Source organism: Sphaeramia orbicularis, chromosome 24, assembly GCF_902148855.1.
Source record: "Sphaeramia orbicularis chromosome 24, fSphaOr1.1, whole genome shotgun sequence".
NCBI lineage: Eukaryota > Metazoa > Chordata > Actinopteri > Kurtiformes > Apogonidae > Sphaeramia > Sphaeramia orbicularis.
Genome location: NC_043979.1, coordinates 36,318,017 through 36,341,507, shown reverse-complemented (window position 1 = coordinate 36,341,507; position 23,491 = coordinate 36,318,017). Strand labels below are relative to the sequence as shown.

At 37.9% G+C, this 23,491-nt stretch overlaps 1 protein-coding gene across 2 annotated transcripts in view; it reads right to left on the bottom strand.

Moving 5' to 3' along the window:
* LOC115415333 (pleckstrin homology domain-containing family G member 1) overlaps positions 1–23,491 on the bottom strand; it is a 72,602-nt gene that overhangs the window by 3,580 nt on the left and 45,531 nt on the right. For both annotated transcript variants that reach the window (XM_030128865.1, XM_030128863.1), the window contains exons 4-16: positions 22,722–22,791; positions 13,587–13,633; positions 11,104–11,254; positions 10,576–10,707; positions 6,273–6,455; positions 6,071–6,166; positions 4,611–4,697; positions 3,637–3,670; positions 3,420–3,512; positions 3,273–3,334; positions 2,992–3,183; positions 2,390–2,509; positions 425–2,264 (exon numbers count right to left, since the gene is read on the bottom strand). In XM_030128865.1, coding sequence (XP_029984725.1) covers positions 425–2,264; positions 2,390–2,509; positions 2,992–3,183; positions 3,273–3,334; positions 3,420–3,512; positions 3,637–3,670; positions 4,611–4,697; positions 6,071–6,166; positions 6,273–6,455; positions 10,576–10,707; positions 11,104–11,254; positions 13,587–13,633; positions 22,722–22,791 — 3,107 coding nt within the window. The remainder of the gene's footprint in view (positions 1–424; positions 2,265–2,389; positions 2,510–2,991; positions 3,184–3,272; positions 3,335–3,419; positions 3,513–3,636; positions 3,671–4,610; positions 4,698–6,070; positions 6,167–6,272; positions 6,456–10,575; positions 10,708–11,103; positions 11,255–13,586; positions 13,634–22,721; positions 22,792–23,491) is intronic.

Sequence of the window (23,491 nt, the reverse complement as noted above, 5' to 3'; positions counted from 1 at the left end):
CCCAAATTAAATCCAAGTGGAGACCTTTTTTGGCCCGGTAGTGTATATTACATCACTGCATTATTATAAATACTGAAGCATTAATGTTTCATGCACAGGAAGAAGATGTAAATATGACCGCTGATGGGGTGATTAATGAGAGAGGAAACAAGCATTAAAAAAGTTTTTGAAAGTTGTCAGAGGCCAAAAAGGTTGCAAACTTTTCTGATGGGTTTTATTTTAAATTATCATCAGTGTAAAATCTTCATGTGAAATAGCTAATAACTAATTGTAGATGCAGTGAAGTAGAAGTAAACAGTAATGCCAAGTGGAAATACTTGAAAATAAAGTATAAAATTGCGGTTTCGATATTTGAAACAAAAACCCACGGTCACTCTAAACAACAGAACACCGTTACACACTGACACTAAATATTTGGCTTTACCTATGGCTGCACCTCCTTGCTTCTTCTCCTCCAAAATGGCCGCCAGGTCTTTCTGTTTCTTCTCAGCTCTGGCCCGACTACAAGAATCTCCAGGGTCCATGCTCCTCATGCGCAGTAGCTGGTTGGCTTTCTTGATCTTCTGACTGTACTGCCGTGCCATCAGAAACACCCGGCTCTTGTTTTTGTCCATCAGCTCCAAGGGGAAGTCCACAGACTCACCCAGCAGGAGTGAGGAGGAGGCTAGTGGTGAGTCTAGACCTGCCAGCTCTCCTGGAAATAAACTATGGAGGTCTTTGAGTGGATGATCCCTCTGATGGGCATTTCGTGGAGGAAGCTCTACCAGGTCATCGTCCTCAAGGCGGAAACTGCCGCTGCTGAGTCGAGCCAGACGGTTCCGAATGCTCTTTACTGTTCCTGGAGCAGGTTCTGGTGTGACAGGAAGGGGTTGTGGGGTGGGAACAGGGGAGTGGGTTTCTTCTTCATTAGGACCTTCATTTTGAGGTTCAGGGAGGTTAATGACAGGGATGGTGAAGGATGGTGTGGAGGATATGGGTGGGGGTCTAGGCTGATGGGATGGGGGACTTCTGGTAGGGGGGCTGGCTGCCTGGGGGCTCACTACAGGGGGGCTCTTTGTCGGGCTGTTCTTAACTGAGGGGGTCCTCTTCGGCGACTCACTGGCACTAACAGGAAACGCCGCTGGAAGCCGGTCTGTTTTCTTCTCATTGTTCTTGATGTAGTTTTCCAGGTCGTTCCAGATCTCATCGACCTGCTCTGACATCTTATCACCTTTCTGTGAGCGCTGTGGAAAGGTTTCTGAAGCAGATGATGATGAATAATCTGGTTCTGAACAACACGGGGCAGGATGGGAGGCATCTGGACCTTCATCCTCTCCGAAGTGGAGGCTCTCCTCAGATACAAACCCTCCAAGGCTTTCAGTCAGGTCCTGCTCAGAAGCCAGCAGACTGTCCCTGTCTTGTTGTATTTTATTGCCTTCATTCGTTGCCTTAGTCTCTATTGATGGAGGATCCCTGAAACAGATCGTGTCATAGATGTTTTCCTCAACTATCTTGAGCTCACATGACCCAAATGGTCTCCCGTCCTGCGTGGAGGACCGGTTGCTTTCAGAGGAACTGTCCGGTTCGATCCTAGACTCTGTCCGAGCAGGGACTTCTGGAGCATTTAGTACCCTTGCTGCCTGAGCATCTGAAGACGTCTCCTTCCGTGATTCCTCTGGGTCTCTCCTGATAAGCCCCATGCTCTTCAGGTCCTCGTAGCTGATATTGTCATATACGTTTTCAATATCATCTATAGTCAGCTGCTCAGCGGAGGACGAACCGGATATGTCGTTGCTAGAAGACTCGGTGTGGATCACTTCTAGGTTACTGTGTCCAGACTGGTCATCATCAGGACTTTCTTTGGCCTCGGTCGCCTTCTCCCCTGCGCTGCTCGCCCTCCGCAGGACTCGGCCCCCATTGGGTGGGGGGTCGATCTGCACCGTGGGCACTTGTTCCACGTGCCAGCTGCAGGGTCGGGCTGTCCTGGGTGACGACGGGGCCTCTGGCCTCTCTGTGGGGGTCTCCGGTTCCGGTCCACTTGGTTCTGTGGGAACAAACATCTGGTAGATATCCTCATCCTCATCGTCGGGCTGCATCGTTCGCTGACGGGTGGGGAACATCGCCCTGCGAGCTCGGTGGTCTGCCCAGATGTTTCTGACTGAGTGGTCACTTTCTGTGACGATGACTGAGGGAATAGGGGAGTCTGGGGGTTCCTCTGTAACATGAGGGGTCCTGACCAGGGGTGGGTGGTGACTTCCTTCTCTTACGAGTGATTCTCTGGCTCTCTGAAGGAAAAATAGCAAAAAAAAAAAAAAAACCACATCACAATCTGATTCAACATCATTCAGTTCTAGTATAAGTTGATTCCATGGGTCTATCATCCATAACCAGCTTAAAATGAACACAGTACCTGTAGGTCAGAGGGGCTCATGTTGAAGGATTTCCACTGTTCTATACTGTCGACAGACGCCTGAGGGTTCAACCTCTTCCTGCTGTTTTTTCCAGGGACTCTCAGCCTCTTTCCACCTCCCTGAACACAGATTTTCAATGTTTAATTAAACAAACTGATTAACTGATTGAAAGATATAATCGTTAATGAGAACAAAGATTAAAACTAAAAACAACAATGGAAAAATTTTAATTTTACTGAATAAAACTAAATAAAAACTACAAAAATAGTGCAAAACAAACAAAAATGAAATACGATTGCAGGTAAAGCTAACAGCTGTTGTTTCTCCTTAAGGTTAATGGTTTATGTTCAAGAATAAAAAGGTTTGCACAGCATTGGACCTTATACTAAAAAACCGTCTTGTAAATTGTGTCATTCTGCCTTTTCACTTTTTATATTTCAAGACTATGATATCAAAACTAATAGAAGTCAGTTTCTAAAAACTAAAATTAAAAATATTTATACATTTACACATATTTTAAAAAAACAAGCCAAAAGTTATTATACATTTGTTCTTTAAATAATAATAAAACGGAGGACTGTTCTGAGCAGTTTAAACATACAAGGCCACTGTCATCCTCATCATCGGCATCCTGTTGATGAGGCTCCTCCCCTTCTTCTCTGTCGCTGTGGTCGTAGTGATCGCCGGGGTCCAGCGACTCCTGTGATTGGTTGATGAGGCTGCGACTTCGACCGATGGTGCCCAGAGCCAGCTGGGACACTGGAGAGAGCAGGGTGGCACCCAGACTCGTTCTCTGGAGAGGAGAAACATTACAAGAGTCTGATTAGATCATGCCTGGAGGTGTTTGTGTATGTGTATTTATTCATTGTTGTGATTGTTTACCTTTTCTCCATCAGCGTTGGCTGCGTTCTGCTTAGCATTCTTCAATAATTTAGATAAAGGCTCTATGGAAACAAATCATTAAAAGGTTAATTCTTAAAACTCAAATGACCAAAGTTTCGTAGTGTTTCTGAAATTTAGATTTCTCACCTTTTCTGCGTCCTCTACGAGGAGTAGGGCCCTCCTTAGTTTGAGGGGAGTCCTTCTTGTCACCATCAGGACTATAGTGAAACCCGGGGTGATCTGCAGAAATAATAGTATTAGTATTGCACTGATCCGAAACTGTTAAACATCCATACTGATTTATAAATGTTCTAATGTTGGGAAATAGTTAATATAATGATGTGATAAATAGAAATCCACTTACGCATTGCATCCATCTCCAAGATGGCTTGTTTGGCCTGGAAAAAAAAAATAAATAAGAGAGTTAAAAGAGTTGAACAGTGTAGGGCAAGGGTGTCAAATATGTGGACCAGGGACCAAAACCAGCCCACCAAAGGGTCCAATCCAGTCCAGGGGATGAATATGTAAAGTTTAAAAATTACACTGAAGATATTTACAGTCAAGGTCAAACAGCTCAATCTAAAGTGGGTCAGATCAATAAAATAAAAGCATAATAACCTATAAATTTCTCTTTTTTTTCATTTTGCTGAGAAAAAGTAAAATTAAATGATAAAAATATTTACATGTACAAACTATCCTTTAAAAAAATATATTAATAATCTGAAGAACCATGAACAACCTGAAATTTCTTAAGAAAAATAAGTGGAATTTCAACATTATGCCTGTTATTAAATGTTTTGTGCCTTTATAGATCCATTATGATCTGTAAAGTGTAATGCACATGTGTTAATGAGAAGCTGAGACATAATATTGTTAAAATTTCACTTTTATTTTTTGCACTTAAACAAAAAGAAAAACTGAGTTATTATTTGCAGGTTATTATTATGTTATAATAGTACTGATCTAGCCCAAATTGGGCTGTATGAGGCCCCTGAATTAAAATGAATTTGAGACCTCTGATGTAGTGTTTGACTTGCCACTAGGGGGCACTACATCACAGTTTTGACTCAACAGGTTTGCTGAACAAGAAGGCCTTAACATGTAAAACAAAATGAGGTTTTTTTTTCATTGACCCTCACTTAAACATGGCCACAGCAAAGAGAACAAATGTATGTAATAAAATAAAGCACATGAAAGAAGAGCTGGAGAAAAGGGAGGGTTTTGGGAAGATGGATGAAAGTAAAAAGGAAGTGACATTTCAAACACATCCCACTCAGTGTCTGTGTTTATGTCATCAGCGAACAAAGAGAAAGCCATCAGGAGATTATGCGTTCTTACCTTGGCAGGAATTTTGGCAGGATGGTTTTCAAGTATGAGTCTTTTGAGGTGTAAGATCCACATGCGCTTGTCTTGCTGTGATTTAGCCTGAAGTGAAAAACATCACAGGGGAGATAATATCAGGCATAAAAGGTAGCTGACAAGGTTGGGGTAAACCTTTAAAAATTTGTAACATGGCTTTCTTATGTAACGCAGATCACTTTGTTCTTTTCGCAGTGCTTGTCCCAAACACAGTGGTTAGGTAACAATGGCTGCTATTAGACACTAAACACTCAACATGTCTGTGCAACTCGACGAGCTGAGCCTGGATGTTCTACGAAACAATCAGACACCTGCAAATAATGGTCACACTTCTGATTCTTGCTCAACACTGCTGGTAGCTGTAGAGCTTCAGCAAAACATGCACACTGCAAAAATCTAAATCTTCCCAAGTGTATTTTTCTTATTTCTAGTCAAAATATCTCATCACACTTAAAATGAGACATAATCACCTAAAGAGTAACTTTTTTAGTGAGATATAAGAACTTATTTTAAGACAATAGATCTTAAAAATCTTATTTCCAGAAATCTTACTAAGAGAATTTTCACTTGTTCCGTTGAAAGATTTTCTTTTTTGCCTAATTCAAGATTTTTTGCTTAATTCAAGCAAAATGGAAGAAGTGAAAATTATCTTGGTAAGGTTTCTTGAAATATGATTTTCAAGATCTATTGTCTAAAAATGAGTTCTTATATCTCACTGACAAGTTACTCATTAGGTGATTATGTCTTATTTTAAGTGTGATGAGATATTTTGACTAGAAATGAGAAAAATACACTTGGGAAGATTTAGATTTTTGCAGTGTGGGTTAACATTTATTTCATTAGTCAGTTTATGTAGAAAATTGTTCCTAAAGAGCTTCTAAACTGCTCATAAATCCTAAGGCCCAAAGTAGTTCGGTGTTTGTAATTTCAGAGGTTTTATGAAATTTAATTACATGATTAAGTTTTCTCTTTTGTTGCTGAAGGCTTGCAGAATCAGTGACATCTTTTAAATCACTTCTTAAAACACATTTTTATAGACTTGCCTTTGTGTGATGTTGTCTTTTTTAATGTTTGAGTATTTAATTTTACCCTGTTTTTGGTTATTCATTTATATTGACATACATGATGTTGTTTTATTCCATCCCGTCATTTTTTCATTGATTTGACAGCATCATGTTATGCAATCTCTGCCCCTTCTACTTTGATACATTTAAATTTATTCGGAGTGTTATGTTGTAAGACTTTGCTGTACATATCTCTTTTATTATGTTTTGTTGTTTTCTTTTTTTTTCCCAATTCTCTTTTTATCGGTATTTTCCATGGTTCACATATTTATTCACATAGCAATTCACCATTCTCATCCATTCATCTGAAAATTACAACTGAACCTCACAGCGATACTTCCATGACTTCTGTATTTTTTTATTATGTGGCTTTACCTGGACTGTGTGCTGCAGTTTGGGGTTCTTGTAGTGAAACACACTGAAACTCAATGGTTCTTTAGGAATAACTTCCACCAGCATGAGGTTACAGCACTGCAAAGACACAGGAAGTCATGTTAAAAACTCTGCTACCACACGGACATGTTTGTATGCATAGTGTCTCTTTGGGACGTGTTATGCTCAGAGTAGCATGACTGACCAGAATGTGAGCCTTGTACGTGTAGGTTTCCTCTCGTTTCTTGGTAATCAGTAGAAGCTTGTCAAACAGGAACAGAGTTCTTTCGTTTTTGGCCCTCTGCAGACGAAACGTGCCCTCAAGAACCAGCTCCCCATAGCCGATCAGGTCAGGGCCTTTCCAGTTCGTTAGCAGACTCTGGATTTCCTGCAGCAGGGAAAGAAAAACAGAATAAACAAAGCTGAATGACTGTATGATTATTATTTCTTTTTTTGCTTGAAAGTGAGGCCATTTTTGGAAAAAACATCATGCAATTGTAAAAAGAACTGTCGCACTGATCAGAATATGACAAAATTAAGTGAAATTCAGATATTTTCCTACATTTAATTTACTGATCATGTAGATGTTGATAAAAGCTCAGGGTAAATTCAAAGGTTATTATATTAAAACTGAAAAAAACTGAGGAAAGACAGGCTTTTGCAGCAAAATATAAACTAAACGGAACAAAAAACAAGAACAGAACAAAAAACAGGCATCTACAACCACTGTCAAACTACATGTTTTGAATTAATGTTGCAGAAGATTGTGTTTCCATGTTCACTTTGGAGCCTCTGAATGTCATAAATGATGCTGCTGAAAAGCTGAGAAACTGCATTTCACTTGAATTATTTCAATGTATTAATAAGATTAGTGCAGTGTTCTTAACCGTGGGGTCGTCTGGAATTCAAATGAGGTCACCTGAAATTTCTAGCAACTGATAAAAATAAAAACTTACTATTAAAAATATATGGTGAGTTGACAGAGACAATCCCAATCCATAAAAGACATTACAAACTGTGAAGCTGAAACTGAAGCACTGTGGTACTGTTTATCTTTCAAATGTTCATTGTGGTCAGTTTCAGATGCTGCAGCTCTTTCATAATTCATAGTTTGAGTTCTTGTTTGTTCAGTATTAATTGTCAGCCTTGTAAATCCAAGCTGGACTGACTGTACATATCGTGACCAAGGAAAATCAAATTCTCCCTTTGTGCAGTAATCTACACCTGGCTATTCTACCTCTGTACATAATAATATACATTATATAGACTAAATGTCATCTAAAATTAAAGTTTGTTTGCAACATAGTATAAGGTCAAAACAGTAATATCCTGTCAGAGAGCACATTTTAATTGATTGCCATTCCAACATTTATTTCAATATAAAGTAGCTCCTTGTTTGGGATAATCCCTTATGGTCCAACTAAAGCAAACATTTATTTAAAAGTAAAAATGTGGGTCATTTAGCAACACTAATCTGTCAAATTGTCTCTAAAATGTCCCATCAGAGAGATTTCGAATACCGTGTTTTGACCCTATAGCAAACTATTACATGATCAAAAACGAATTCATTTTAGCAAAAAAGAAAAAAAAAAAAAAAAAAAGCATCCATTTTGAATTTCTGGGGTCTGGGGGTTAGATCAGTAGATGCTTTTGGTCATTGAAGGTCTTTGAAGGTTAAAGAGGGAAGCCTTAGAATGTGTCATGGACAAGGTTATTATCGTTAACGAAAACTAATGAAATGACGAAAACTAGAATTGAAAAAACATTTTCGTTAACTGAAATAAATAAAAACTATAATTAAAGAAAAAAATCATAACTTAAACTGTATTGTGTGCTTACAAAACTAACTAAAACGTATAAAAATTATGGATATAATTCCCTTAGTTTTCATCTTTGTCAATGTCGGATTGATACAAAATCGATTTATTTCGCTCCAGCAATTTTAGCTAGCGGCACCATACAACACTTCACGGTCCGTCACTTGTCGTCACTTGTCATTTATAATCGTCTTCTCGTCCCCACTCTACCTGGAAACATGGAGACTAAAGTTGGGAGAAAGCAGCAGAATCCTGTCTGGGATTTATTTGAATACGATGGTGAAGAAGAGAAAAGATATGAAAAAACTAAAACTAAACTAAAACTAAGGATTTAGAAAAAAATGAAAACTAATAAAAACGGGCAAACCTGCTCTAAAAACAAATTAAAACTAACTGAATTACAGAAAAAAAAGTCAAAACTAAATAAAACTAAACTATGATGAAAAATCCAAAACTATTATAACCTTGGTCATGGATGTGTGCGGTGCAGCTGGACTGAAGGAGAAAATGGGGCAAAAGGTGAATAAAAGGGAAAACAGGAAAATATTTGCAAGCATAACAAAAATATGTTTCTATGCATCCCAATCCTTTGCAGACTCTAAGAGTAAAGGCTCCCACACACATCACTGCCTCCATCTGACCATTCCGGCTCCCAACTGATAAAAGAAACAAGCTTCTCTTTTATGTGTCCTCCTTATGCAAGGCCATCATTAGCTCAGTGGAAAATGCACTGACTTGCGTAAGACGTGGGGAGGATCAGAGACTTGGCTTTTTCAAAGCGATAGTTCACATAACTGTTCTGCAGACAATAAAAGAATTGGCACCCCAAAGGTTTGAAACTACACCGTCTGTTTCGGTGATGGGAATGTGAGAGCATGAAGAATAGGCTGGAAAGAAGAGGGGGAGCCAATGGGACATCTACAGCACTTAAACACTGAGATCTCCACATGGACCGACACACATTTAAGGAACTATATGTAATATTTCTACTTAAAATATTCAAATATGACCGAAAAGTATATCAGAATAAAGTATAGTTCAGAATAAAGAGTCAAAAAGTAAGAAATGCCAGTGTATTGGATTATAGGTATATGAACTGAATATACAGTCACGGAAAAAATTATTAGATCACCCTTCTTTTCTTCAATTTCTTGTTCATTTTAATGCATGGTACAACTAAAGGTACATTTGTTTGGACAAATATAATGATAAAAACAAAAATAGCTCATAAAATTTTAATTTCAGAGCTGATATCTATCCATTTTCCATGGCTTTCTTGATAATAACCAAGATCACTTCAGTTCCTCCATCAATATCTATGGCATTGGACTGACAAAAACAGTGCTTTTAGGCATTCCGTGTTTTCTTTTCTGTCTGTTTAAGTCACATGGTACACACAAGAGTTAGGACTTGATTGCATAACCATTGTTTTTGATGACTTTTGATGGTCTAAGAATTTTTTCAGTGACTGTATTTATACCGATGGGCTAAGGCATTTATGTGACCACTAGAGGGAGTAGTGAGTCACTCTGTCAGCCTCTCATGGTGAGGAAAAACTATCACCACATGGCCTTTGACTAAAGCATCAGAAAGTGACCAGATAGGATGAGAACCATTAAGAAACAACTTTTAGAACGTAACAAAGTAGTAAAAGCTAAAAGCAGTGTTGTTGTTTTCACCACTGAACACAGATGTAAATGAAAAGAATGGAGTTTGATGCTAAAATCACAGCGTGTCTTCTACACAGCTGAGTTTAATTATAAGGCTCATGAAGGTTAAAGTTATTATGGGATGTTATTATCTTTGCTAAGCTGCTGTTTGTTGATCCACGGTTCAGACTAAACTGTGACAGCTCTGACCGTGTTTGTTGGATTCTAAACAGATCTTTAAAGCAACTACTGAGAACACAAACGGTACAGAAAACGGAAGTGATTTGAGGTTTTACTGTGGCTGTTTTCTGCCTAAAAACAGAGCAAAGCTAACAGAGCTATAATGCAAACTATCAGCTGATACAACACTTGATTTGTTGGTGGTTTTGGCAGCCATATGTGCAGAGTGTCCTCTGCTGTTGATAGATTGGATTATCAATTCTACATCTAACTTAACCCTAAAATACCAGATTTTTAACCCATAAAGACCCAAACATCCACTGGCAACCAAAATCATTTACTGATGTAAAAAGTTAAATGCCTGTTGATCTGCTAATCCTATCAATGCAAGTAAATAATTTAATAATTTTCATCATCTTTTCATGGTTATCAGATACAGTATGACCATTTGGACGTACAGAGGCTCCATAGTGAATGCGAAAACACCGTCATCATCTACAAAATTGATTCACCAGTAAAACCCATGGAGTTTAATAAATGATAGTGGATGGACACACTGGGTTTATGTTCAGTTAATGATATATTTTACTGTAAAAGTCACTTTTCTCTGTTTTTGATATAATAACCCTCAACTTTAATTTAAGCTTTTATGAACATCTACTCGATCAATGAATTAAATATAGTGAAAATACCTGATTGCCAATGAAAAATGCAAAATACAGAGCATAATATTAGAGTAAATGTTGATAAATCACTTAAGAAAGGCTAAAAATAGAGAAAAAATTTATTTGGGAACTGCCACAAAAGCATCACTAGGTCCTTATGGGTTAATAAGCATATATTTAATGTGTACTATTCATACCTGCAACCTCACAGCGTGCTCGTGTTTCCTCTTCATGTCGTTGATGTGCCAGGCCACTCTCTGCATGGTGTCTATAGCTTCCTGGACAACCTCATAGATCTCGGTGTCCTTCTCCATGTGGTTGGCTATCTCCTGCACATCACAAAAACACACAAGACTGAGTAAAGGCACACAGACACCAATTCAACCACTGCGTGTGTATATCTGAACCTAAACACCCCTACATGCACTCTGTCGGACAAGCACCCTCAAGCTATGAATATACAGGCAAACACAGGAACATACATACTGAGCACCATATGTCTAAACATTTGGCTTCTCCAGTGGAAATTGTCAACAGGACCACAGTCAATGGTGCTTTTTAACCGTGCACATTCACTTGCATTCACATAGGTTAAGATTATTAAATGTTTGGGTGCCTGTGTTTGCATTTTTGTGAATAATTCTAGAATTGTGTGACTGTGTGTGTGTATAAGTGTGTATCTGAGATGCAGAGACAAACAGACAGAAACAGACAGACAGACGTACATGCAGCAGAAGATGGTACTTGAGGATCCTCTGCACTGGCTTGAGCAGGTAGGAGCCCAAGGGCAAGGAGTGCCTCAGAGATTCCTGACGCTCGCGGAAAAACTTGGCCAACGCCTTATTCCTCATACACTCTGTTAGCACAGCCACCGACCTGTGGAGACAAAACACAAAGAAAAAGATGTCAAGGATAATTGGACATCGATAAAAACCTAGGTGTAATATATGACCTAATATGACAACACTATCATTCGATTTTTTTCCGTCTTCATAGCCTGTGTGGAATTCAATTTCTTTTTTCTTTTTACTGTGAAGAATTTGTCTTTGCAACGATAATGATTTAAAGCAAACTGTAATAAAACAGGTGTTGTCAAAATGTGTGTTTTTTTTTTTTTTTATTAAATACTTATACATATACACGTATACACAGTCCTTTAAGGCAATGCAAAAACAAGGCATCCATCCATCTTTAAGTACACAGAATATAATTTTTGCAAGAAGTTTTTTCACTTAAAACTGTAATAAAAGTCTAAGGAGGAGATAACATGGTCAAGTACCTTACCTTCTGGAATTTTTTTTTTTACCATTCTTTACCATTTGTGGTATTGTAGTTTTATTCTTACAATTGTTGGTATGTAATTATTATAATGTAAGTTGACGGTTAACTGTTACCCATGGTAACACCACCATGAATGTACTTTCTTTCTATTTTTCACACACATTTTGGTTATATAATGTAAATACTACTGAGTGAGTTTATTCTAATTTGGTATAGGCCTATTTTGTTCATTGTTCTGGCTTGAAGTCTAACAGGAGTGGATATTTAAAACATTATATGTTGAGTTATTTGATGATGAGAATGTGGGTGGGATAAAATAAGTTTTCTTCTTCCCACTCCTGTTTGAGAGTAAATTAATGATTTTGGAATTTTGAACTTGCATGTACTGTGTAAATGCTCAAAATAAATAAATAAATGAATGAATGAAAATGAATGAAGTATCATTGCACATCACTAATGACAATGAAAATCCTGGCAGAAGTCATGTTTACAGATGAGGAAATGTATTAGAAATTTAACTTCTATGAGGGTTAGTAATATATCTTCATGTTTTCTAATTTTACTCAAATGAAATAGTGCAAAAATGTTAAATGGTAAGGTTTAATGAGTCGATATAATCCAATTAACAAGGTTATTACCAAGTTAAAATAACATATTTGCCTGAATATACAGTATTGAAAATACTTGGCAGTCATTTTCAGACATTTTAATGAGAAGACGTCACATATTAGTGCTTTAAACATCATTTTCATAATCAAGCATATGAGCCAATATCTTTTACTAGAACAACAGCACTGTAAACATATGTAACCGTTAAATTTTCTGGTCAGTGAGCTGCTGTACTGGGTGACCTACTCGCGAAGAAAGAGCCTTTTTCACCGACGAGTGGAGGCTGCATGTATGTGTATGTGTGTGTGCATGCAAGTGGAAAAAGACAGAGAAAGACAGTCGTTAGTTGCCCAAAACTTGTCTCTTTCTTCTGTGTTTCTGTGTGTGTGCGTGCATGCATGTGCATGTCTGCATGTCTAAATTCCAGTGCCGCTCCAAACAGGCCTCACATTGTTCTGGAGGAAACTCGACCTTAGAGCTCAGCATGACCATGATACATCTGCAGCCTGTGTGCGCGCGTGTGTGTGTCTGTGTATGTGTGTGTTTCTGTCGTGTGTGACCTTGGTTGGGGTCACCAGCTGTGGTGTGGATGTGGGATAGGGTCTATTTCAAACAGCTGACAATAACCCCTTTACACACACACAAACACAATCAGCGTTCAATTAGTCATCACTGGCTGGAAGGATTTTCTTCTCCACGTGCCTTATCAAATAATGTGGAAGGAAAACAGTAGCCAGGGGATAAGGTGTGTTTCATAGGTGCAGTATATCTTAGCATCAAGAATAGCCTCCCGTTTCAACCTATTTAATCTCTCACAATATACACAGCGACACAAAAAACCCATACAGACTCGGCATTATTCCACCCAAGATACCCTCAGAGGTGTCCTATAGCAACGCAGCACTCACACAAAGCAGAATAAAACATTACCAGCATCAGGTATGATAAGATGACAACTATAATACACCGTCTGTCAGTGTGTTAGCAGTAACTCTGTCAATAGGCTGTGAATAAAAGAAAAAAAATGGAGCAAGAAGAAGGGAGGGAAGCAGAAAAGACCCTGAGGCGTAACTGCTGGTAGACACTTTGACTCCTGCTGAGGTGGCTTTTCTATAGAACGTGTCAGTTTGTCAGTGAGGGAGAAAAAAAGGTGAATGCATTGATCAACAAGCACAATGGAGCTATACGAGACGCTGGGAAGAAGGTATGTAGAGGTGAGATTGGGATAGGATGACAGCCACGATGGGAGTACAGTAGACAGCGAGCAATCTGGAAATGGGGACAAAAAAAAAACCACAGTCGAGGGTTGTAGTCTTACCGTGGATAGTTGGTGCAGTACTGGGTATAAATGTGGAATTCTTCACTCTGGAAAAACACAAAGAGGACAAATTAGGTAACAGTAAGACTATTGTATGTGAGGATGAGTGAAGAATGATGCCGTTTAATGTTTCATGCAGCAATTTAGGTTAAATAAATGTTTTATATTTGGAAATTTGGAAAAACATTAACCCTATAACGCCAAATGCATCATATTTGATACATGGGTTTTGAAGCCCTCTACATGATCAGTGTGATATTTCTTTTCTTGAAAATCCTGATGTATACAATTAGATACATGCAATACACAGAAAATCCACCAGGGGGGAGGAATTTGTTCACCAAGGGAAGGAAGGTTTATTTCTGTAGCACTTTTCATGGACAAGACAATTCAAAGTGCTTTACATAAAACATTAAAAGCATTACAGCAGGGAAGCAATAGGCATGAGAGAAAAAAAAAAAGATAAATAGATAAAACAGACAAACAGATAAAAACTTTAAGCTTAAAAGAGACAGTGCAGATCGAAACTGATGAATCAAAACCCCCACCAGAGGCCTTTCCAGTAACACTACAAGATTGTCATTAATGAGGAAGGAGGCAGAACTTTGACAATTTTAAAAAAGAATTACCAATTTGTTAGACATGTTTATGTTATATTATGTTTTTGTTTGTTCAAAAATAATATTTGAACATTGAGGCCTGATGTATCAAATAGGATACAAAATTGAAAATCATACTTGGATATTGATATTTGGAAAAAAAAAAAAAAAAAAAAAAAAGACTGTTCAGAAGGACCAATAAAGGCTCCGGTTTCAAAGAACTGGAATTTTCTGTCAATGATTTAATGGTTCAGGCTTTACAGGGTTAAAACATGCATCACTGATGATACTTTGCTTTAATTTTCAGTGTTTTTTCATCCTATGTAATTACACCAACACTAATTAAAGACCCGTACAAGTGTGTTTGCAAATTTTTATTTTTTTTAAATATTTGCAAATGTATGAAATCATTTTCATATGCATGCTGTAAAATATCATCACAGATGTTTGGTTTCCATTTCCTGCTGTTATAAAACTATTTTTGCTGACTTGTGACTGGCAGCATGAACTGTATGTCTGTTTTTATTTTTGTTGGTGACGCTATTGTTGCATTCTAATGGATTCAGATGGGATACTGATCTGTAAAGTCTGCACTTTGTTCACTTTTCACAATAGTCTGATTTTTATTGTCATTGGACATTGCAACAAAGAGTTTGAGAGTCTGAGAAGATATTTTCCTATCATAAGGGATTCATTACAAACCAATAAAAGCCTGGGACAGCAGAAAAAAAAGCTGTGTAGTTTACAGAAAGATTAACTGAAAGAAAATGCTGCGTAACTGTCTTCTGGTAAATAGTCTCATATATTACTTATTGCCTGTTCATTCCTGGTTTTACTGTGTCTGCAGTTTTGATGTCTGGCCAGATATTTCATGTTTACTGCTCTACACACTCTGAAACCAAAGACAAGGCATCGTCTCTCATCCACTCAGTACTAATTGAAAGTAAGCTCTGTAACTTATGATTAGCCTCCGTCCCGGCCTTTAAGTCTGTTGATCTCAACAGCCAGAAGCACTTCGATTAAATATCCCCTCATACTTCATCACCGCCCCTTTAATTGAGACGTTTCCCACCTTGCATACTTCTCTGAACATCAAACACATCAGAGGCAGCATGACTTATCAAAGCTATGACGGTCCGCCTCTTTGTTTCTGCTTCCTCCATGCCATTTGTGCTCATTTCTTTTTTGGCATTGCATATTCTGTGTCATCTTTTCAATCTTATAAAGCACTACTTGGCTTTTTTTTATCGTTATAAATGCTGTTTGAAGACTGATGTTAGAAAAAAGCTTGCACAAACTACATTTCTAAGTGTGTTGGATTATGGGGACGTCATTTACAGGTATGCAGCTGCAACAACTCTCCACTGTCTGGACACAGTTTATCACAGTGCTTTACATTTCATTACAAATGCTGCATTCAGGACCCATCACTGTGAGCTGTATGCTGGGGTCTCATGGCCTTCACTAAGGTTCAGGAGGCAGCGGCATTGGCTTAGCTTTATCTACAAGTCTGTATTGGGCAAACTACCCCCATATCTCTGTCGCCTCCAGTCTCCATCCACCAGTGGATATAACTCCCGCTCATCACATTGGCTCCTCCTTAGAGTCCCCAGAATCCAGTCAGAACTTGGTAAAACAGCTTTTTCCTGTGATGGATCTTGGTCATGGAATAATTTGCAAAACTCACTTCAGCTTCAGCATTTCAGTACCTTGGGTGAATTCAAATCTGTTCTGTCAAACTGCCTAATAGAAGTGTGTAACTGCTATCCTAAAACTGGTTTTCAGCTTTTTATGTTTTTAGCCATTTTATTTCATTTCATTTCATTTATTTCGTTCATGGGTGTTGCATTTCATCAGCAAACATTCAATAATCATCCAGAAAACAAACATGTACACACCCATGCTCAAAAAGGAGCAGGATGAAGAATATGTTATATTTCCTGCCCCCTTCTAAATAATAATAACCTTAATGGTTATCCATACACAACTAGCTATGAAATCATACTGTATAAAGTCAGACAAACCAAACTAAATACATAGAAAGATGGTACAAAATCAATACAAAACCAAGTGCAAAACCACATGTCCAGAAAGTACAAAACATAGGTAAATATATACCTGACGAAATGATGCAAAAACATTATACCAGACCAAAATAAGCAAATAAATGTCACAAGATGCAATACAAATACAAAGCAAGATGTAAAACTTATAACTGTTCATATAATCTCATTGTTCTTTCTTTATACACTTTCTTTTTTTTGCTGTCTTAATTGTATGTAAGTTTTATACTCTGTTAGTTCATTTGTTTTGTACTGATGTGCCTCTTGGTCAGGTATCCCTTAAAAGAGATTTAGTCTCAAAGGACTTCCTGGTTAAATAAAGGTTAAACAAAAATAAAATACATTTTTATGGAAATTCCCGATTTTCTTCACTGTTCTTCATTTTTTCACACTCGTTTTGCTCCCTTGAAGGCCTCAAAATGAACTTGTTGCTGTTGCGTAACATGGGAATCTAAATGAACTCTGTTTCGGTCTGTAAACACCAGGGGGTCGCAGGATGCAGAACAGCGATCAGGAAACAGCATCATAAACATACAGAGATGACACAAGTCCATCCTGGATCATAATGTTCACACACACGATACAAAACTGGAGCTATTTTTGTGTAGGTTGAATGTGTGTGATTGTTATGTTTCTTGCTGTAGGTAAATATACATTTCTATTCAAGCCACATCAGCAAAACAGTTTAACCAAACCCACAGTGGAGGAAAAACCGTATATGCGTACATCCCTCCCAAATATACTAAAACTAAGAACACACACACACGCACAAGCTAATGCGCTCAGACTGCCTCTCATAATTCGGTAGCCTGAGGTGCTCCGTGGGAACTGTTCTAAATTGAAGAGCAGAGTTCTCCTCAATGTCTCCAGTAGTCTGCCGCCACAGACCAGGCCTAAACACAACCAGATGTGCCACCATCGATTTCTGATGATACACTCCAACACACACTCCTAATACACACTCCTAATATCTCTTGGCACCATGAACACGAAACCACAAGATGGATAAATGCTTCTATGGATACAAATTTGTGCAGAGCATGTATACGGGTGCATGCAGGCATACACAAACACAAGTCTGTACACACACTTTGAACCCAGCCAAGAAACCAGCAGACCCTAAAATAACTAAAATCTATCATATAGTTTCCTGTAAGAAATATACCCGCTCTGAAAAATCATATAATCACCGCAACTACTTTATGACAGAGTTTTGGACTGAGTGTTACCATGAAATAAAAAAATATCCCTTTCTTTAGTATCAAGATACAAATTACATGGAAGGTTTGAGCTGCAATGCAACAGAATGAAAACTCCAGTTGCATGAAAAAAAAAACACACACATGAAGACAAAGCGATAAAGCAGGAGTTGCACAGATTTGTCGAGACCGGACCAGTCACAGTGAGTCATCAGGTAAATGCTGAACTCAGTCGATCACTAAGGGTAAAAAAAAAAAAAAAAAGCTTTAACGTTGTTGCAGTTGTGTTGCCTGTGCTTCAGTCAGCATGTAGCGACCCATAAAAAAACTTTAAAGGCTTACTCAACACATTGCACTGTTAGGATTTAGTCAAACAGAGAAGAACATGGGGACAGATAGCCAATTATCTGAGAGAGATTTACAACTAGATTTGTCTCCTCTTCAAACACTTCACTGGGTTGTGATTTTTGGCTCTGCAAACAAGAAAACTTACAACCTGAAAAAGTGTGTGTGTGTGTGTGTGTGTCTGTGTATGTGTGTGAGTGCACCTTTCACTGCTGATAGTGAAAGAGAGTTTTTGTGGTGTTCCGGGCCTTAGCAACCATGACTAACCTTCAACAATACAAAAGACTCTAGTTACTGATCTGGTTACAACCTTTTTACCAGAAGCCAGTTTGTGAAATGATGAGGCCACACATGCACACAAACATGAAAATGAGTCCATAAATTTGTCAGTGTTAAGGGGAAGTGATGGTTAGTGGTGACTAACACTTGTTGGTAATTAAGATTTGTTGGCGTGGCTCTATGTAAATCATAAGATTAAAAAAAGAAAAAAAATTAAGGCAGATAAACATAGAAGAGACTTAGACTATCTGTTGTCTCTCCCCTGCATTCCACCTCTTTAGCTTTTGTGAATAAAATTATAGCTTTTGCAGCTCCATAAAAGACACACATACATATAAATCATATAACTATGCACTATACAATACAGTTTGAGTTCAACATGTGTTCAGGTTCATTCCAACGCCCCCTTGTGGTTGATGCATTGCTGTTTTTGCCCTTAAGGCGAATGTTCAGGTCGTATAGTCTCTATTCAAAGTGCACCTCTTCAATGCCTTCAGTTTTGTCTACAACTGGTTTCATTGTTAGAGTAATAATAATAATAGGGACGATGAAGATGAAGACAAAGACTATAAAGAAGAGGAAGAAGGAGGATGAGAATGAGAGCAAGAACTAGTAAAAGGACAAGGACACAAACAATTAAAAGAACATGAACAAAGTAAAAGAATAAGGACATGAACAAGAAGAAGAAAAGCAAGAATGAGTAAAAGAACACAAACCCAAACGAGTAAAAGAATAAGAACAAGTAAAAGACAAAGGACGTAGACAAGAAAATGAACAAGAACCCGAACTCCTAAAGGAAACAGAAGAAAAACAAGTAAAAGAATAAGGACACACAAGTAAAGGAACATGAACAAAGTAAAAGAATCAGGACAAGAAGAACAAGAGCAAGAATGAGTAAAGGAGCAAGGACAAAAACAAGAGTGAGAACAAGAATGAGTAAAAGAATAAGAGCAAGTAATAGACCGAGGACATGAACAAAAAAATGAACAAGAACTAGAACTAATAAAGGAATGAGAAGAAAAACAAGTAAAAGACCAAGGACACAAACAAGCAAGAATGAGTAAAGGAACAAGGATAAAAACAAGAGTGAGAACAAGAATGAGTAAAAGAATAAGAGCAAGTAGAAGATCAAGGACATGAACAAGAAGAAGAACAATAACAAGAACAAGTAAATGAAGAAGAACCTGAACTAGTAAAGGAAAAAGAAGAAAAACAAGTAAAAGAATAAGGACATGAACAAGAAGAACAGGAGCAAGAATGAGTAAAGGAGAAAGGATAAAAACAAGAGTGAAAACAAGAACGAGTAAAAGAACCCAAACCTGAACAAATAAAAGACCAAGGACATGAACAAGAACCTGAACTAGTAAAGGAATAAGAAGAAAAAGTAGTAAAAGAACAAGAACACGAACATGAACAAGAAATAGAACAAGAACAAAAAAAAAAAAAAAAAAAAAAACTGGAGCAAAAACTAATTGTTTCCAACACTGAAACATTAGTGTTTATCCCACTCATATCACTTAAATGAATGTATGATACCAGTTACATGAAAATAAAAAATGAATGAGACATCACACAACTTCCTAAAAATACTGTATTTATATTGTCATATACTGGTTTATTGTTCTTATTTTTTGGTTTTAATTGTACCGCTTTTAATGTTTTTTTAATCTATTCTTGTATTTTATTATTTTATTTAGGTTTTAATTATTCTTCTGTACAGCACTGGGTTTTCTTTTTGTGCAGTTGTTCTATGTCTTTTAATCCATTCTTGTATTTTGGTTTTTATTTATCCTTCTGTACAGCACTTAGGTCCACTGTGGTTGTTTTAAAGTGCTTTGCAAATAAAGTTGGATTGGATTGGACATATTGACTAATGGTATTTAATCATGTCAACACAGGCAGAAAGAAAAGGCTATAAAACAACTAAACAATCCCTGTTTTTTTATCTTAAATGTTGCCCTTGCTCATAAAAACTTGTCAACATAAAAGCCTGTCGGTACAATATGTGGGTTGCAGATCTGACTCAAAACGAGAGCAGCTTCTTTCCACGCAGCTGACATTTTCTATGGTGGCTCTTTTTGTATCGCTAATGTTAATCAGTCAGTAACAGGATGTCAGCACATTGGGTTGTTTATGAGTCTTGCCTAATTATGCAGAAGGGTGGTGGGAGCCACTATATAACTGGTTTTGTCAACAACAATTGCTGTATTTAGCGAGTCACCGACTTGTTTTTTTTCATGTATGGTCAGACAGTTGCTCTGTGGTATTGGGTGTAATTGCAGTAAGGGTAGGGAAGGGAATGTCAAGTGTTTTAGAGGAAGTGCAGGAATGCGGCACATTATCATGAGACATACTCGCACGACGGCAAAGACTGATGAGGAGCAGAAACATAATATAAGCTGGAACGCAGACAGGAGCTAGTGATGCTTCGACTAGAGTTGCTGAGTGTAGTTTTTCATGATGAAGCGCTGCTATTATCCTGTCTTGCTTCTCCAGTAGAAAAGGTGATTACATATTTGCACGGACCATAAAATTCCTGCCCTTCTGCTCTCCTGTTGCACTTCAACACTGACACTTGACCAGAAACGAAAATGCTACCAGTCTTAAGCGAGCAGGTTCTGGAGTTCATTCTATTTCTATCTTTACACTGTTCCTTTCTTTGTCCTCCTGCTTATCCACAGTCTGCTTCTGTCAGACTTTTATCCATCTGTAAAAGACATTTTTCCTCCACATTGTCCCTTTGGGCTTGGTCCTGGAGGATTTTTTTTGGGTTTTCGCTCCATACAGTCTTTATAAGGCTGAATTTGTGAAGCGCACTGAGATAATCATGTCTACTTTTGTCCATAAAGCTGGAATAACCTACTTATTCTGGAATAATTTACTTGATTCCTGATGCGTAGCAATTAGAATAAAAAGAGGAATGTGTCTGAAAACAAAATTATTCCAACTTTATGTGCAACAGTAGGTTATGATTGGCTACTATATAAATAAAACTGAACTGAACTGCATAAAAACAATGACAAAATGAGTAATCCGATGACACTGTCACACAGGAAGCGTGGGATTCTGGGAGTTGTTGTTTTCGCTACCTTTGCAGACAAAACTATTTGATGCAACTCAGTCAGGAAACATGTTTACAGACAATTCAAAATCTATACTTGTGTTATATTCATGCTACCAGTAACAATAACAGTTAGATATTCACATTACTGCACATAGTGTAGTGTTACATAGTGTAGTCATTAGCTTGATACTAAAATTAGTGCTATCAAACAATTAAAATTTTTAAATCAGATTAATCACAGGGTTGATTAATTTCAATTAATCATGATTAAATATCATTCATTTTTAAACTACCATACTTTCCGGTCTATAAGCTGCTACTTTTTTCCTTTTTTTGTGAACCCGCAGCTCAAAAATGATGCAGCTAATTTATGTTTTCCAGGCTAACGATCGATCCGGCTATCGAAGAAAGAAATAGAGCTGCTGCACATAAGCTTGGCATCAATGAATTGATGGTGAGACGTTGGAGATGGGGTGGGTGTGGCTTATAGTCAGGTGTGGCCAAAAGTCTGGGAACTATGGTATATATATCGTGTTTTATCTTGTATGAGCAAACAGACATAAGAAAGAAGGGAATATATATGCACTTAATGTGTTTGTGAAAAGCTGGGCAATGTGTTAGCCGAAGTGCTAGCAGAATCCCAGACTTACGTATTCTTCGTGTTAATGTGATAGTTCAAGCTGGAAGTGCTTTGGTGAAAAGAAAACTCTTTCCTGCAGAGTGTGTATAATACTTTATGTCAGTTGAGTGTTCCATCTTGGGTTTTTTTTGTATTCATATTTCCATCCAGAAGGCCAATGTGTTGTTGAGCGTCTTCCATCTTTATGGGTTGGTTCTGCTGCCTGTCACAACCGGATCAACTGCCCATTTGTTCATGCACAACGCTAACTCTACTTAGACAAACTGACCCAAATGTGTTGGCAGAGACATTCATTCTGCGCTGTACATGGATTAATTGCATTAAAAACTTTAATCAGATTAATCATGGTGATGGATTAATCTGCATTAACGCGTTAATTTTGACAGCCGTAATAAAAATACAATAATAAATCAACTTTCTGCAGGCATATGTTACAAATTTGTATGCAGTAATAATAAGCTGCTGAAGTTCTGCGATATTACTGTTATCACTTATAATGACATGACATTTATTCAGGTTTATCATTTTTCCTTTAAAGGTGATGTGACACCATTGACATGTGACAAAATGAACTAAAATTGGATTTCTTTTAATTTAAACATTATTGTAAACATTTCATATAGTCAACAAACCCAACAAACTTAGATTTAGTTATTTTAAGATACTTGGAAATGTAAGATATTGCAGCTTTGATGTGTTTAAGTGGATTCATGGTGCATCTTTTTTCACTCTTCATCTGATTTTTGGTAACATAATACATAAGGACAGCGCCTGTTTCACATTACTGTCCTGTGCGTGCATGTTTGTGTCCGTTCGTGTGTCTAAACCAGCTGTTTGGACAGGCTGCAACAAGCAGGACGAGGAGTACGCATGTAGGCAGAACGACAGACTTCGGGGAAAAGATGGAGGAAAAATACGGGAGGTCAGAGAGGTGAAACGTCTTTACCTTGGACACGAAGCACTCCGCTATGGCGACGGGGTCGGCATTGCACTTTTCAAGATCGTGAAGGAGGTCCCTGAAATTAACACACAAAGGAAATATAAAAAAAAAAAATAGACAATGAAGAAATGCTGCATCCACACTTTTCTCTTTCCTTGTCTTTAATCACACAGATGCATGAATATAAACTACTCTCCCATGATTCATCGCTTAAAACAATTGCCGTGGATATTAGGACAAGAGTCACTGAAATGAGGTCTAAGGGCATTTGGCTCAAAACAAATGAGAAACTTCCACGAATTCAATCAGCTCCTGTGTGATTGTGTTTATGTGTCTAAAAGCGCGCACACACACTGTCCCTGTATGGAAAGAAATGGCCATTGGTGAATTTATTGTTTCATGGTTGAAGCATGAGGTCATTGTGACTGCGTTAAACTGCTTTTATGCTTCCTTTTACTGGCCAGTTTGTCTGTGCGCGACAGCTGAGAAATGAATAGGTGGGAAGAAAAATGCGCATGTTTGTGGCTCCAGACCACCAGCGCTGATGCTCAGCTAACCAATTCATCGGTGCCAGAGAACACAAATATGCAGACAATTACACACACACCTGATTGTCACAACTACGCCCTTCCCCGAAATCAACAGGTGGGTCAGCCCAGTTTCACTACCAGCAGGACATTGTGTGTTTGGGCCTGAGAGAGATGGGCTATTTCTGTATTTATGTGCAGGCAGAGTCATGTGAGGTCAAGTCCAAGTTAAACTTCAGCTCAAGTCAA